Source organism: Pagrus pagrus (genome assembly GCF_965226575.1).
Source record: "Pagrus pagrus genome assembly, chromosome: 22".
NCBI lineage: Eukaryota > Metazoa > Chordata > Actinopteri > Spariformes > Sparidae > Pagrus > Pagrus pagrus.
The window spans coordinates 24,634,377-24,648,661 of NC_140204.1; the positions used below are offsets into that span (position 1 = coordinate 24,634,377).

Here is a 14,285-nt window from a genome sequence, read left to right on the forward strand (position 1 = left end):
GGTCCTCTGCCTCGTAGCTCCTTAGGAAATACGCAGTTACTGGTGATAGTAGATTATTATACTCGGTGGGTTGAGGTGTTTCCGTTGCGCAATGCTACGGCTTCTACCATCAGTAAATATGTTTTTACGCGTTGGGGTATCCCGAAGTATATCTTGTCTGACGGTGGACCTCAGTTCACGTCTGAGGTTTTCAAGGCCCTGTGTGATAGTTGGGGAGTTGTCCATAAACTCACAACTGCCTACCATCCACAGACAAACATGACAGAGCGCATCAACCGTTCTCTCAAAAGCATGATTGCTTCCTATGTTGGGGAGAAGCATAAGAGTTGGGATCATTTTTTACCAGAGTTGCGTTTTGCCATGAACTCTGCAGTCAATGAATCCACTGGCTTCAGCCCTGCTGAGCTACTGCTCAGAGGGCCTTTGAAGGGACCTTTTTCGAGAGCTCTAGAGCCCTCATCCCATGTTCCCCAAGCTCTGAAGAATATCCAAGCTCTCCTTGAGTCAAATTTGGACCGGGCGAGACAAAAACAGGTTTTGGACTTATAATAAAAACAGGAGACAGGTCAGTTATGAAGTGAAAGACAGGGTCTGGCTGAGAGCCCACCCCTTGTCCAGGGCTTCCCAACATTTTACAGCCAAGCTGGCCCCACGTTGGGTTGGCCCGTATCGCATTCTGGAGCAGGTAGGTCCTGTGAACTACCGGATTGTCCTAGAGCACATGTGTCAAACTCAAGGCCCGCGGGCCACATCCGGCCCGGCGTACAATTATATCCGGCCCGCGAGATCAATTTATATATCTTTTTTTAATGGCCCGGCGATGTGAAGCACCAATAACACAGACGCTACAAATCCCATAATGCAGCGCAACAGCTGCCTTATCGAATAGGCTACCTGTGATTATTCCCGCGTCAACTACGTCAGATCAAGCCTCTGTTGATACAGCCCTAATTTCAAATCAAGCTAGCCCCTGACAATGGCCAAGAGAAAAGTTGATTCTGAAAACAGAGCCTTTCAAAACCGGTGGGAGAATGAATATATGTTTACTGACATTGCCGGTAAACCCGTGTGTCTCATTTGTGGAGGCAATGTGGCTGTAATTAAGGAGTATAATCTAAGACGGCACTACGAGACAAAACATCAGGACAAGTTCAAAAACCTGGATGCAGAGCAGAAGCTACAGAAGGTAGAGGAGTTGAAGAGGAATCTGGCATCACAGCAGACGTTTTTCACCAAAGCGAAATCACAAAGTGAAGCTGCTGTGAAAGCAAGTTTTATTGTGGCGGAGGAGATAGCCAAATCAGCCCAGCCGTTTACTGAGGGAGAGTTTCTGAAGAGCTGCATGCTGAAAGTGTGCGACGTTGTGTGTCCAGATAAAAAGCAGGCGTTTGCAAATGTAAGCCTGAGCAGAAATACGGTTGCTGATCGGGTTTGTGAGATGGCCACTGATTTGAAAACACAGTTGATTGAAAGAGGGAAAGACTTTGTTGCATACTCCCTTGCTGTGGATGAAAGTACTGACACGACTGACACTGCACAGCTGGCCATCTTCATCCGTGGATTGGACTCCAGTTTGTCCGTTACAGAGGAAATATTGGACATTAAATCGATGCACGGGACAACGAAAGGAAAAGACATCTTTGAAAATGTATGTCAAAGTGTAACCGACATGAAACTGCCTTGGGACAAACTTGTTGGACTTACAACAGATGGAGCACCAGCGATGTGCGGGGAAAAAAGTGGACTAGTGGGAAGGATGCGCTTAAAGATGCGGGAGGAGAACTGTGCAGGTGAGTTGACAGCATATCACTGCATCATACACCAAGAGGCGCTGTGCGGTAAAGTCCTAAAAATGGATCATGTGATGAACACTGCAACGCAAACCGTAAACTTCATCAGATCCCAAGGTTTAAATCACCGCCAATTTCAGTCTTTTCTGCGGGAAATAGATTCAGAGTTTGGCGACATGCCTTATCATACGGAGGTGCGGTGGCTAAGTCGGGGAAAAAATTCTCAATAGACTTTTTGAACTGAGGGAGGAAATCTGTCAGTTCATGGACAGTAAAGGAAAAGACTCCACAGTTCTGCGGGATGAAAAGTGGAAATGTGAGTTGGCGTTTCTGGCTGACATAACTACGCATCTCAGCGTCTTAAACCTCCAGCTCCAGGGACGGGAGCGCATGATCACTGATATGTATGATGCAGTGAAGGCATTTCAAGTGAAGCTGCGCTTATGGGAGACACAAATGCACCAATGCAACGTGTCTCACTTTCCCTGTTGCCAAGCAATGTTGAACCAAGTTAGCGCCACGGTGTTCCCAAATGCCCACTTTGCTGATAAACTGAGCGCTCTTCGCACTGAGTTCGCACAGCGCTTTGGTGACTTTGACGCACAGAAAAGTAATTTCGAGCTGCTTCGCAACCCATTTGCCGTTGACGTGGAAACTGCACCTGTACAGATGCAGATGGAGCTGATAGAGCTGCAGTGTAACGGGACACTAAAGGCAAAGTACGACACTGTGGGGCCCGCACAGTTCATTCGCTTCATTCCTGAAGCAATGCCCCATCTCCGTCAACATGCGGCTCGAACCCTGTGTATGTTTGGCAGCACATATTTGTGCGAGCAGCTGTTCTCTGTGATGAAAATGAACAAAACATCACACAGGAGTCGTTTGACTGATGAACACCTGCAGTCCATCCTGAGAATCTCCACAACACAGAACCTAACCCCAAACATAAACGAACTTGTTGCCAAGAAAAGATGCCAAGCATCAAGCTCTGACAAACTGGCATAAGAGCAAAGAAGATGGAATGTTTTGATTTGTTATGATTTTAACTTTTACTTTAAAGCACCATTTTTATTTATAGTTTTCAGATTTCTTTCCAGCATGTTCATATTTTGAATTTGTATAATTTTGACAGGAGATATTTTTATGGAGAGAAAAATATTTTAAGTTTAAGTTTATTTATTTTGGAATGATATTGTATCCTGTCTGTTTCGATTCATATTAATGTTCAAAAAACGTTTAGTTTTAGTCTGTTCAATAAATGTTTATCCAGTTCGGCCCGCGACCTAAAGTGTGCTTTGAGATTTGGCCACCTGTGCGATTGAGTTTGACACCCCTGTCCTAGAGGATACAGGTCAGGACCTGAGGGTGGTCAACGTCTGTGATTTAAAGGAGTGTCATCCCACTAGGGCTGAGATGGAGGCTCAAGAGCGAGAGGCTCTTAGGCGCATCTTTATCGACAGTGACAGTGATGAGGATGACATTAGGGGATTTGTGTGAGCGGATTGAGTGGTGTGTTGTGATTGAGTATAACGTGAGTAATTTTGTTAATACCCCTGGTAGGTGTTTTATATTTGGGGGGGGGGAGTGTAGCAGTCCAATTTGTTTGACTGGCTTTTATTTCTTTGTTTGGGCTGATTATCCCTCCATGGGTAATCACAGGGGATTCGGAGCACCTGTGCACAGGTGGGGAGACTGACTCCTAATTTGAGAAGTGGAGGCAGCTTGAGGTCTTTCCTGCCCAGTCAATCAGGGTGTGACGACACCCTGTTGGAAAGGCATAAAAGAGGTGGGAAGTGGCTCACCGACGGCTCTCACCCTCTTTCCGAATCTGCCCCTGGCCCATGCCTGAGCTCTCCTCGCATTTAATAGAACCCCACTTCCTTAAATTCCCAGCCAGATCTCTGGCCCGTTTAGGGCCCCATTTTGCTTCTGAGCTGCCCACAGGTTGGGGGGGGGACATTTTGTTTTGTGGGAAACCTTTAAAACCCTGGTCCCTTAGCGCCCTTTTTTATTTTTTTATTTCCCGGGGAGCCTGAAAAGAAGGCTTTTGTTTTTTTATCCCCAAGAAGAGGCATTTGTTATTATCCCCAAGAAGAGGCATTTATTTTTATCCCCAAGAAGAGGCAATTGTTATTTATCCCCAAGAAGAGGCATTTGTTATTTATCCACAAGAAGAGGCATCTGTTATTTACGGGTTTATTCCCCTTGTTATATATTTGTTTATTTTTATGTAGGCTGGGCTGGCCTGTAGGGAGTTACAGTCAGTACCGCCACAACTATGGCAAGCGAGGATACAAATACACCAGTAAAAATAACTATTTCATGAATTGTTGCATTTTTTACTGACATAATTAGACCATGTGTATACCTTCATTGATGAATACAAACAGCAAATACAATACCACAGTGATTTATGACTTCATTTTCTTGGACCAGTATGAGCTACTACATGTTTCATGTGGGTACCGTACAAAGATTAAAGCTGGGGTCTGCAAGTTGGCAAAACCGTCAAGACCAGGAAAGATTTTGAAAGTATCCAGCCAGTAAACTCCGCCCCCTGCACTCAGGCCTCTCTCCGAAGCCGCTCCCCCTCCACCCCCCACCCCTGCTCCCCCCAAACCATGAACGCGCACCGTCCGAAGACTGCCGAATACCGCCGACGGAGTCCGAGTCCTCACGAGCGGTGAGGAGGACAGTGTATCGGCGCATCATTTTGTACGACAACGTCCGACTACAAATAAGTTTACGATGTCTCATTCACCTGTAAGTAAACACCTAACATTATCAAATTTAAAGTAAACAACGAACATAGACATTGCTAGCACTGATAGCTAGCTTTGCCAATATTCAGAAATTGTTTTGAAAGTGTATTTTGATGTTGTAACTCAATGGTGGTTAGCTAACAACAGCTGGCTATAGTAACATTAGTTATTGCAAAGCTAAAACATAAGATTAGTGGTGCCTGCTACACGCTTATTTTCTGTTACCATCAGTGATTCACAGACAAACGTGAATTTTGTAGTGGACTAATGATAATACAATGTTTTGCATTTTAGAGCCTTCATGACGAGAGCGTCGGTGACTCTGACTCTGACTACGTGCCAGAGCTAAGACCGTCACGTCCAAGGGGATGACCCCGGGGTCGAGGGCGAGGCCGAGGTGGTCGTGCGAGAGGGAGGGCAACCAGCAGTGTCCGAGAAGGTGGGGGCAGAGGTCGTGGACGTGGGAGTGCAAGAGGCCGAGGAGCAGATGTTCTTGGACAAGAAGACGTACGTCGAGTAGAGCATCTCCAAGCTGAAAGACTTGCACATGAGCAGGTATCTGAAGTAGAACATTACTTGCGGCTTTATTTTTTCTTCTGATAAACACTACTTACAACTACTTGTGAATGTACAATATACTGACCACACATCTAACTTGGACACACAAGTGCCCATATCTGAATTTTGAACATTTTCCAAGTACTTATTCACAATGTGAATTTGTGTTTTGGTGCATAACAATAACACTGTGTGTGTGTGTGTGTGTGTGTGTGTGTGTGTGTGTGTGTGTGTGTATGTATGTATATGTATATATATATATATATATATATATATATATATATATATATATATATATAAATAAAAGTAACATAAACTAGGACATCTGTACAGTTTTGTCCTGGAATGTCTAAAGTATTCAGTCATGCTCTGTTCCTTGAAAACAACTAATCATATTGCTCATCTATTGCTTGGCAGGCCAGAATTAGAGGACTATCACTGGAGCAATCACACCAAGTGCTTGAACTCTGCCTGACACGGGACCCCAGCCTGATGTTTGACATCCTCAAGTTGACCTCAGACGATGCTCCTCCACTAGGCCCTACTGTTTCAGGTCAACCCACTTGGTGTGTTTGCCGGAGATGCAGAGAAATGCCCACAGACATTGAAAGAAAGTGCTGTGGGCAACATCCTGACTCATGTGTTTCCATGCTGCCACACATGGATGCCTATATTTTGCAGGAGGGGGTCCTGCGCCTTGCCAGGCGTATTTGGAACGACATTCGGGCTGTGACTGATCTTCCAGACCCAGGAGAGAGCAATAGACAATTTAGGCATGCAGCGTACAGGCAGTTTGTCGTGTGGCAATATGGGGCACTGGGGCAGGGTCAAAGAGTCGTCGTCTACAGCTGCTGTGTGTGGAAAATCCGTGACCGTTACCCTGATCCTCACGGACAATATAAGGGTTTCATTCCTAGTAGGGTCTAAACTGTAGCAAGTACTAGGTAGTTCTGTAATTATTCCTTGTTTTGTATTATGTTTGAATAAAGTCCTGAGAATGATAAATGCCTTTTCTTTACACTTTACAGTTCATACAATTGACGTGATGCAGTAACGGTAACAATTGAATTTGTCATGACTTTTATTGATTATTTTGGAAACAATGTAAACAGGATGTTCAGAGGTTTCTTGACAGAATTGTGTTGGCCAACAGGTCAGGCTGTTGTTAGTGCTGTCACAATCCTCTATTGTTTCGGCAGTGATTGTCCTGTAGAAAGAATAGCACAATTAGCCTCTGTTGCGTCAGAATTGCACAATTTACAGTCATTTCATAAATTTATTTTTACTATGAATTTTGACTAAAGTTTCACTTTTCATGTGCCATGCCTTTTTCTAGATAACTACTTTAGATCATAATTCTGAGGTTCAGAATCTGTAAATACAAAACTAAAAGGTTGTATATGGAACCTGGCATAAATTTACACAATTTACAAAAGAGTGATAGATTGAAAGAGATTATTCATATAAGCACTTTATCACTGCTTGCTCAAGCTACAATACTGTAAGCCTACTCACCATGCCCTCTGCTGATTTGCATCTGCAGCAGCTCCTGGGTGCTTGGGGCAGGGATCCCTGACAGAACCCCATGTTGACGGGGATCATCAGGCCTCCTGGTTATGCGTCGTGGCATCCCCCCTGTAGCAGACAACCTGCACCGCAGAATAGCACTCTGAAGATCGGTGATGTAGCTGTAGTCCTTGTCCACCTTGAGTGTGTACAAACTCCACTTTCTGGACTTTTTGTTATAGACCTTGGAGTACCTGGCATAAGAGAAAGTAGTTCCAGCTTAGTGAAAGTTTCATATTACTTTACATTGCAGAGCAGATTGCATTTCCACATAAAGTGACTCCACAATCAGTAAACACTAATTCATGAAATCATACATATTTTTGTCTTTACAAAAACAACTACAAAATGTATCATAGTATTTGATCACCTTTAACACAGCACCTATATGTTTATTGACATCAATGCATAGGATTAGTTAGAATACAACGTACTGAATCGAGCCATCAGCTTTTCTCTTAGCTGGTCTGTTGATGTGGTGATTGTAGTCCAAGCCTGCCAGCATGGTCCGAGCTGCGTAAACAGGTGGGGAGAAGCTGAAGCGCTTGCTGGCATACATGAGTATGTGATTGTGGAAGGACTCCAGTTCAGCAGTTGACCTGTGAGCACAGTGCAAACAACATACAATTGCTATTCATTCTGGTAATAAAAGTCATAGCATAGCAGCACCAGAAATACCATCAAAGTGGAACAATAACCTATTATGCCATACCTGAAACGCAAATACTTGTGGACGTTTTTCAGCCAGCGTGCATCTAGAACAATTTCTGTGAGTCTCTGATGTGCCACAGAACCCTGCTCGATCCACTCCTTCCCTCTACTCTCCACCAAAGGGCCATGGTTGCAGGCACCAAGGGCCCACGCATGTACTCCCGTCACATGGTGCAAGAGGCCAATCCATATGTCCTGAGGAAAAAGTCACATAATGTATTGTGAATTCTAAAGGCAGCAAGAAAATCAAACCAAGTGAGCAAAGATCACAGATAAGCGTGATAACAACATACATTTCAATGATACTTACAAAGAACTCTTCATAGCTATCTGCAGTCTTACAGCAATGCCAGAAGTGGTTGCAGATGTCTTTGTTCCATGACAGTAGAATGGAGCAGCCTTTTTGGAGCCCTGCCTGATCATAGACAAATAAATGAGAGTGAGACATGAACTTGATTTATGACAAGACTGCTGACGATGCATTTGTTTGCAATAAAGACACATACACCCATATGGATGTATTTACATACAGATCTTACTTACCGAATGGATTTTTCTGCCCAAGTTTTTGGAACCATGCCAAATGTCAAGGGTGTGGTTTACTCCAGAGTCCTTGTATTGCCCCTTGCCTAGAGGACAAACACGAGAAAAAAAGAAACATGATATGTACAAATCCAATATCCAGTCATAATATGGTTATTAAAAAATGTGTGGTGGGACTTTATGCAGAAAGTTGAATTCCTGCAACAAGTCAACAAAAACTATGATAAATCTACTCACTGAAGAGGGCTGATATTTGGGCATGGGCATCTGTGCAGATTTCTTTGAGGTTTAGCTCTTCGCGTAATGTCTCAAAGGTACGCATGAAGCCCTCCTTCTCCATGACAACAGAGTTCCTCAGGGTCTCCCGCTTGTCAATGTTGACCATGGAGGAGATTTGTTTTGTGTCATTGTCCATGGTCGTATATGTGCAATACTGTGCACAGAATCCTGGACTGTCCATCCGTGCATCTCCTTTGAATAGAAATAAGAACAAAAAGAGTGCAAAAGGGTGACTACAATGCCAAACTGAAGCTACAATTGTAGGCCACTGCATGAACCAATACTGAGCAACCGCAGGTCAGGCTAGTACTCTGCATCATTCAAATTATGCAAATGTTTTATATTTTTAACATTATGTGTCCACCAATGGTCTCTATATGTTCTCTTCAAAACACATAATGTTCGAATATATGTTTTTTACTTTGTGTTTGTTTGAGGGTCATACTCACCCAGGGCCACAATAGGGCCTTTTGATTGAAGCTGGCTGATGATTACGGCTCTCTTCTCATTCCAGAACTTTTTTATGGTGTCCAGACAGTAGGAGTCCTGGATCCTAAAGAAAATGGACCTATTCACCATTCCCATTCCCATAAACTTGAATAGGAGGGATACTTTAGCATAGTTGTTGCCAGACAGCAGGATGTTACTGGCCAACATGAAGTCACCCGCCAGCATCCCATATCTGAAAGTGGGCTGAGAACTCCATTTCCATACAGTGTGACCTCTAGCACAAATCTAAAAAGAAGACACAGGTGGAGAAAGAGCACATGCAAGAGTTACTACCACACATTTGACACATAAAATTCTGTCCACAAAATGTAATCAAGACTGATGCTAAAACTGTCTCACCCATTCAACAATGGCAGCTGTTCCCCTTGACTTGATGCTGATCTCAAAAGGTCTTGGCGACTGGCATTCAGCCACTGTGCTTGGGTCCTTAGCAGTACACAGGTTTATAGGTAGCACAAGGTACTCTGCCAGTTGTTTTAGACAGGCATGGTATGTAATGGATGCAGGCTGGCCAATTACATCATCTTCTACAACAACTGTAGCCGTCTCTGGTAAATCAATGTCAACTTGATCTTGCTGGGTGTCAGCAACGTCATGGACAGTGTCTTCCATGCTGATGGTTGGAAGCACATCCAAGCAGATGTTTGACTTTAGTGCACCGCCAGTCCTGAAATGATTAAAAATCAGCTATGGAAGATCAAAAACAAAACACAATAGCTTGATTGTAAGCACATCCATGGGTTACTGAACTTACCGCACACAAATACGGGGCATATAATCCTCGTCATCACTGTCGTCATAGTCTGTGTCTACTTCTTTTGTAACATCTTCTTCCAAGGATGACACAGACTGGGTCTCCATATCAGGATTCCATGTTTTATCTTCCCAGTCAATACTAGGGAAAATGTAATATATTCAGTATTATTATTCACACAAACAAAAGTAAAAACATAACACCATTCCATACAGGTACCTACACAGAGTTTTGAATGTCGTTGAATTCATTGGCATCGGTGACGTCGACACTTAGATCCAGTGAGGCCATACTAAATAAAAATCAACAAAAAAGAAGAGATGTTACATAACCCTGCGTCACTAGTGATGCAGGTACAAAGACTGTCGTTTAAAATTGTACTTCGAAACCAATTTTATCAACACAATACTACTGTCATACCTTGCATCCAATTGCTGAAGGACTGTGTCCTTTGCACCGCTGTTGTCCAACTCCTCAAGTCCTGCGACTGAAAAGTCATCATCTCTGTAAAAAAATATAATAAACAGAAAACTGGATAAGGATAGATGCCAGTCCTTTATGTATTGTATCCCTGCTAAGGAGCACATTCATGCACATAGAGCAAACCAACTTGACATAAAAAAAAAGATATATGTATATATTAGATTTATCCACCAAAGATACATATAACATGAATAACAGTGGTCTGATCCATGTTGCTATCAGCATAAAAGTTACACTCACCTGTCGGAGAGAGACTCTGAAAGGATTGTGGAAACAGCAGGGCATGGTCCTGCCCTTGAGTGACCCTTCATAGGTGTGGAGGTTGATGCGCCTCTTTCGTAACTATAGAGCACAGAAATGGGAAACAACAGCACATTTGTAAAACATCCAGTTCAAAGTCTACATGAATGAACGTCACATAAGTACCATCTAAACACATTTGCTAACAACTACAATACAAACTACATTCACAGATCTATGCAATTTTCCCTTGACCTCCAAACAATGGAGTTGGCCTTTCACACGTGTAGCACACAAGAATTATTCCGCCCCTCTCTGGCTCATGGCTAATGTCCGAACAGCCCAGGGTAGCAGTGCATGTTTGAACACTGCTATATGGATTAGATCCACTGTGCGTGCAAAAGTTGGCCTGCGTGTAAACAGTAACATGATATGTAAATATGTCTCACACAGCAGTAGCCGTTAGCTAGCTAACGTTTGGTACGACCTGCTAACGTTAGTTTTGGGTGAATACACACGACAGAAACATGAGGAGCTAACGCTAGCTACGACCTGCTAACGTTAGTTTTGGGTGAATACACACAACAGAAACATGAGGAGCTAACGCTAGCTACGACCTGCTAACGTTAGTTTTGGGTGAATACACACGACAGAAACATGAGGAGCTAACGTTAGCTACGGCCTGCTAACGTTAGTTTTGGGTGAATACACACGACAGAAACATGAGGAGCTAACGTTAGCTACAACCTACTAACGTTAGTGTTGGGTGAATACACGCGACAGAAACATGAGGAGCTAACGTTAGCTACGCTGACAACATAATGCAGACTAATGATACATTTCCGAAAAAAAAAACAGCTCATTACCTGTCCAACAGAAACACAGCCACCATCGAATCCGTCTTCAAGTCCTTCGACTCCTTCAATTGCCTCCATCGCTGAAAAGCCACTCCGATGTTTACTCTCGATTTGCTCCTTGCGCTGTCTAACTTCTTCTTCTTGGTAGCCTTCTCAAATTCTGACTTTCTTTTTTTTCCTTTTTCAGCAGTGTTAGCTGCTGAAGGTACCGCTGGTGCTAAGAATTGTGGCTGTTGTTTCTCTGCCATTCTTGTCGTGAAGAGTCCGCTGTAGCTCCAGCAGTTTGTGTAGCGAATAAACACGGTAACGCGCAATGATTGATGGGCGGACTCAGCAGAGGGTGGGGCAGGTGGTCAGGTAAGGCCAGATTGATTGACAGGTAGTCCGTCCATAGAACATCCTCGGGCCGTCAATAATGATAGGGAGACGTTTTTACAGCCCTGGAGCTGCCAGAGACAATGGATTTATTTCGGGTTTTTTTCAAATCATTTAATATTTTGATTGCTGTCAGGATGTTAAGAAATGTTATACAAATATGATAAATCATGCTTCTGAACCGAATTGCAGACCCAAGCTTTAACCATCTCTTCTAATTAAAAGACAGTGTGTAAATACAAAACTGAATCAGTGTTGAAACTCCTTCACTCCTCCTGAAGTGAGCGACACGATAGATAGATAGATAGATAGATAGATAGCTCAGTAATATATTACCTCAGTTCCTCACAAATTGATCATCTTGTTGATAGCACTGCAGGCTCATTGCGAACAACACTGGACTCTATTGCCCCTCTGAAAAAGAAACCTATAAAACACAGGAGGTTAGCACCTTGGTATAACTTGGATACCCGCAAATTGAAGCAAATGGCGTTCCACCAATTTGGAAGAATCTCGCTTAGCCTGGAAAGATAGCCTTAAAATATATAGGAAGGCCCTCTGCAATGCCAGAGCAAGCTATTACTCGTCATTAATAGAGGAAAATAAAAACAACACCAGGTTTCTTTTCAGCACTGTAGCCAGGCTGACAGAGTCACAGCTCTACTGAACCATGTATTCCTACAACGCTCAGTAGTAATGACTTCATGAGCTTCTTTAATGATAAAATTTTAACTATTAGAGACAAAATCGATCATCGCTTGCCCTCAACTGGCACTATTGTATCTTTAAACACAGGAACCTCAGAAACAGTTGTAAATTCTGACTTATATTTAGACTGCTTCTCTCCCATTGACCTCCACCAACTAACTTCGATGATTTCTTCATCTGGACCAACAACTTGTCTCCTAGACCCCATCCCAACTAGGTTGCTGAAAGAAACTTTACCTTTTAATTAGCTCATCTCTACTAGAAATGATCAACCTGTCTCTATTAACAGGATACGTACCACAGTCCTTTAAACTAGCTGTAATTAGACCGCTCCTTAAAAAGCCTAATCTTGATCCAGAAGCTTTAGCCAACTATAGACCTACATCCAACCTCCCTTTCCTCTCCAAGATCCTTGAGAAAGCAGTCGCCAACCAGCTATTTGACTTTCTTCATAACAATAGTTTATATGAGGATTTTCAATCAGGTTTTATAGCACATCATAGCACAGAGACGGCACTGGTGAAAGTTACAAATGACCTCCTAATCACTTCTGACAAAGGACTTGTCTCTGTCCTGGTCTTACTAGATCTTAGTGCTGCATTTGATACCATTGATCATCACATTCTACTACAGAGACTGGAACACTTAATTGGCATTAAAGGACCCGAATTAAACTGGTTTAAGTCCTATTTATCGGATCGATTTCAGTTTGTACATGTTAATGATGAGTCATCTCTGTATACCAAGGTTAGTCATGGTGTTCCTCAAGGCTCCGTGCTTGGACCCATACTATTCACCTTTATATATGCTCCCTCTAGGAAATATAATTTGGAAACACTCCATAAACTTTCATTGTTGCGCAGATGACACCCAGTTATACTTATCAATAAAGCCAGATGAAACTTATCAGCTAACTAAACTCCATGCATGTCTCAAGGACATTAAGACCTGGATGACCTGCAATTTTCTGCTGTTAAATTCAGATAAAACCGAAGTTATAGTACTTGGTCCTAAACACCTTAGAGATGCATCATCTAATGATATAGCTAGTTTGGATGGCATTAACTTGGCCTCCAGCACCACCGTCAGTAATCTGGGAGTTATCTTTGATCAAGATATGTCCTTCAACTCCCACATAAAACAAATTTCAAGGTCTGCATTTTTTCATCTACGTAACATTGCAAAAATCAGGCCCATCCTGTCTCAAAAAGACGCAGAAAAGCTAGTACATGCATTTGTTACTTCCAGGCTGGACTATTGTAATTCTCTATTATCAGGCTTCCCTAACAAGTCTCTAAAGAGTCTCCAGCTGGTCCAGAATGCTGCAACATGTGTACTGACAGGAACTAAGAAAAGAGATCATATTACTCCTGTATTGGCCTCTCTGCACTGGTGGCAGTTTTCAGACATCTGCCTCTCCAAGGGTCTCATAAGCTCTCTACTCTGACCTCTAGAAACTCAGCAATAAAAGGTAATATTAGGTTTAAAAACAGATGTCTTACATAAAGACTGCATAAAGAAAATATATGGCCAAGGTTAATCTTTCCTCTTTATTTTGATGGTGTCAACTGTACATCCACAGATGAACAGTGTATTAGCTTTACTAGCTTTACTATTAGTTATTACTCACTAACTATAGGGATACATGACATTAATTATATTATTTAGAATATTTCTGCTGGTAACATACATTTGTGAACACAAACCACACTACACCACACTTTAATACATCAAAATTAATATCAAAACACCCCTAAGCCTTACTTATATGACTGGGCAGGGTCCAGTTAACTCACTTCTAGCATAATCGCAGGCATTTCACACAGACTTAGATGGACAAATATTAAAATGACGTGCAAAACAGCTGATAATAACAAAGGAGTAATGTTAGCATAACGTTACAACAGCTGTTTAGCTACAACAGCTAGCAACTTTACCTGCAAACAAAATAGCATTGTTAGCATTAGCTATGTTCTGAAGTTAACAGCTAACTACGTTTCTGGCAGATCAACACATTTAAAATAGTGTTTGGTTGGAGAAGTTTGGTGGATAAGGTCAACAACAAAAAAGTTTGACTCACTTCATGACGACTGCAGTCCAGCGGCTCAGTCTCCGTCTCAAACACGGTGTGTTTACTTTGAAAATCCTG

The 14,285-nt window shown here is 42.6% G+C and overlaps 1 protein-coding gene across 1 annotated transcript; it reads right to left on the reverse strand.

Moving 5' to 3' along the window:
- Positions 1 to 6,186: 6,186 nt before the first annotated feature.
- Positions 6,187 to 11,303, reverse strand: LOC311251355 (uncharacterized protein). The gene is made up of 14 exons (XM_084343733.1): positions 11,063 to 11,303; positions 10,197 to 10,298; positions 9,894 to 9,977; positions 9,697 to 9,765; positions 9,474 to 9,614; positions 9,059 to 9,386; positions 8,659 to 8,944; positions 8,168 to 8,401; positions 7,931 to 8,016; positions 7,698 to 7,802; positions 7,389 to 7,582; positions 7,111 to 7,275; positions 6,626 to 6,870; positions 6,187 to 6,317 (listed from the first exon to the last, which is right to left on the reverse strand). The coding sequence occupies exons 1-14, from the start codon at positions 11,299 to 11,301 to the stop codon at positions 6,295 to 6,297; spliced, it is 2,301 nt and encodes a 766-aa protein (XP_084199859.1). The 5' UTR covers positions 11,302 to 11,303; the 3' UTR covers positions 6,187 to 6,294.
- Between the last annotated feature and the right edge of the window lie 2,982 nt (positions 11,304 to 14,285).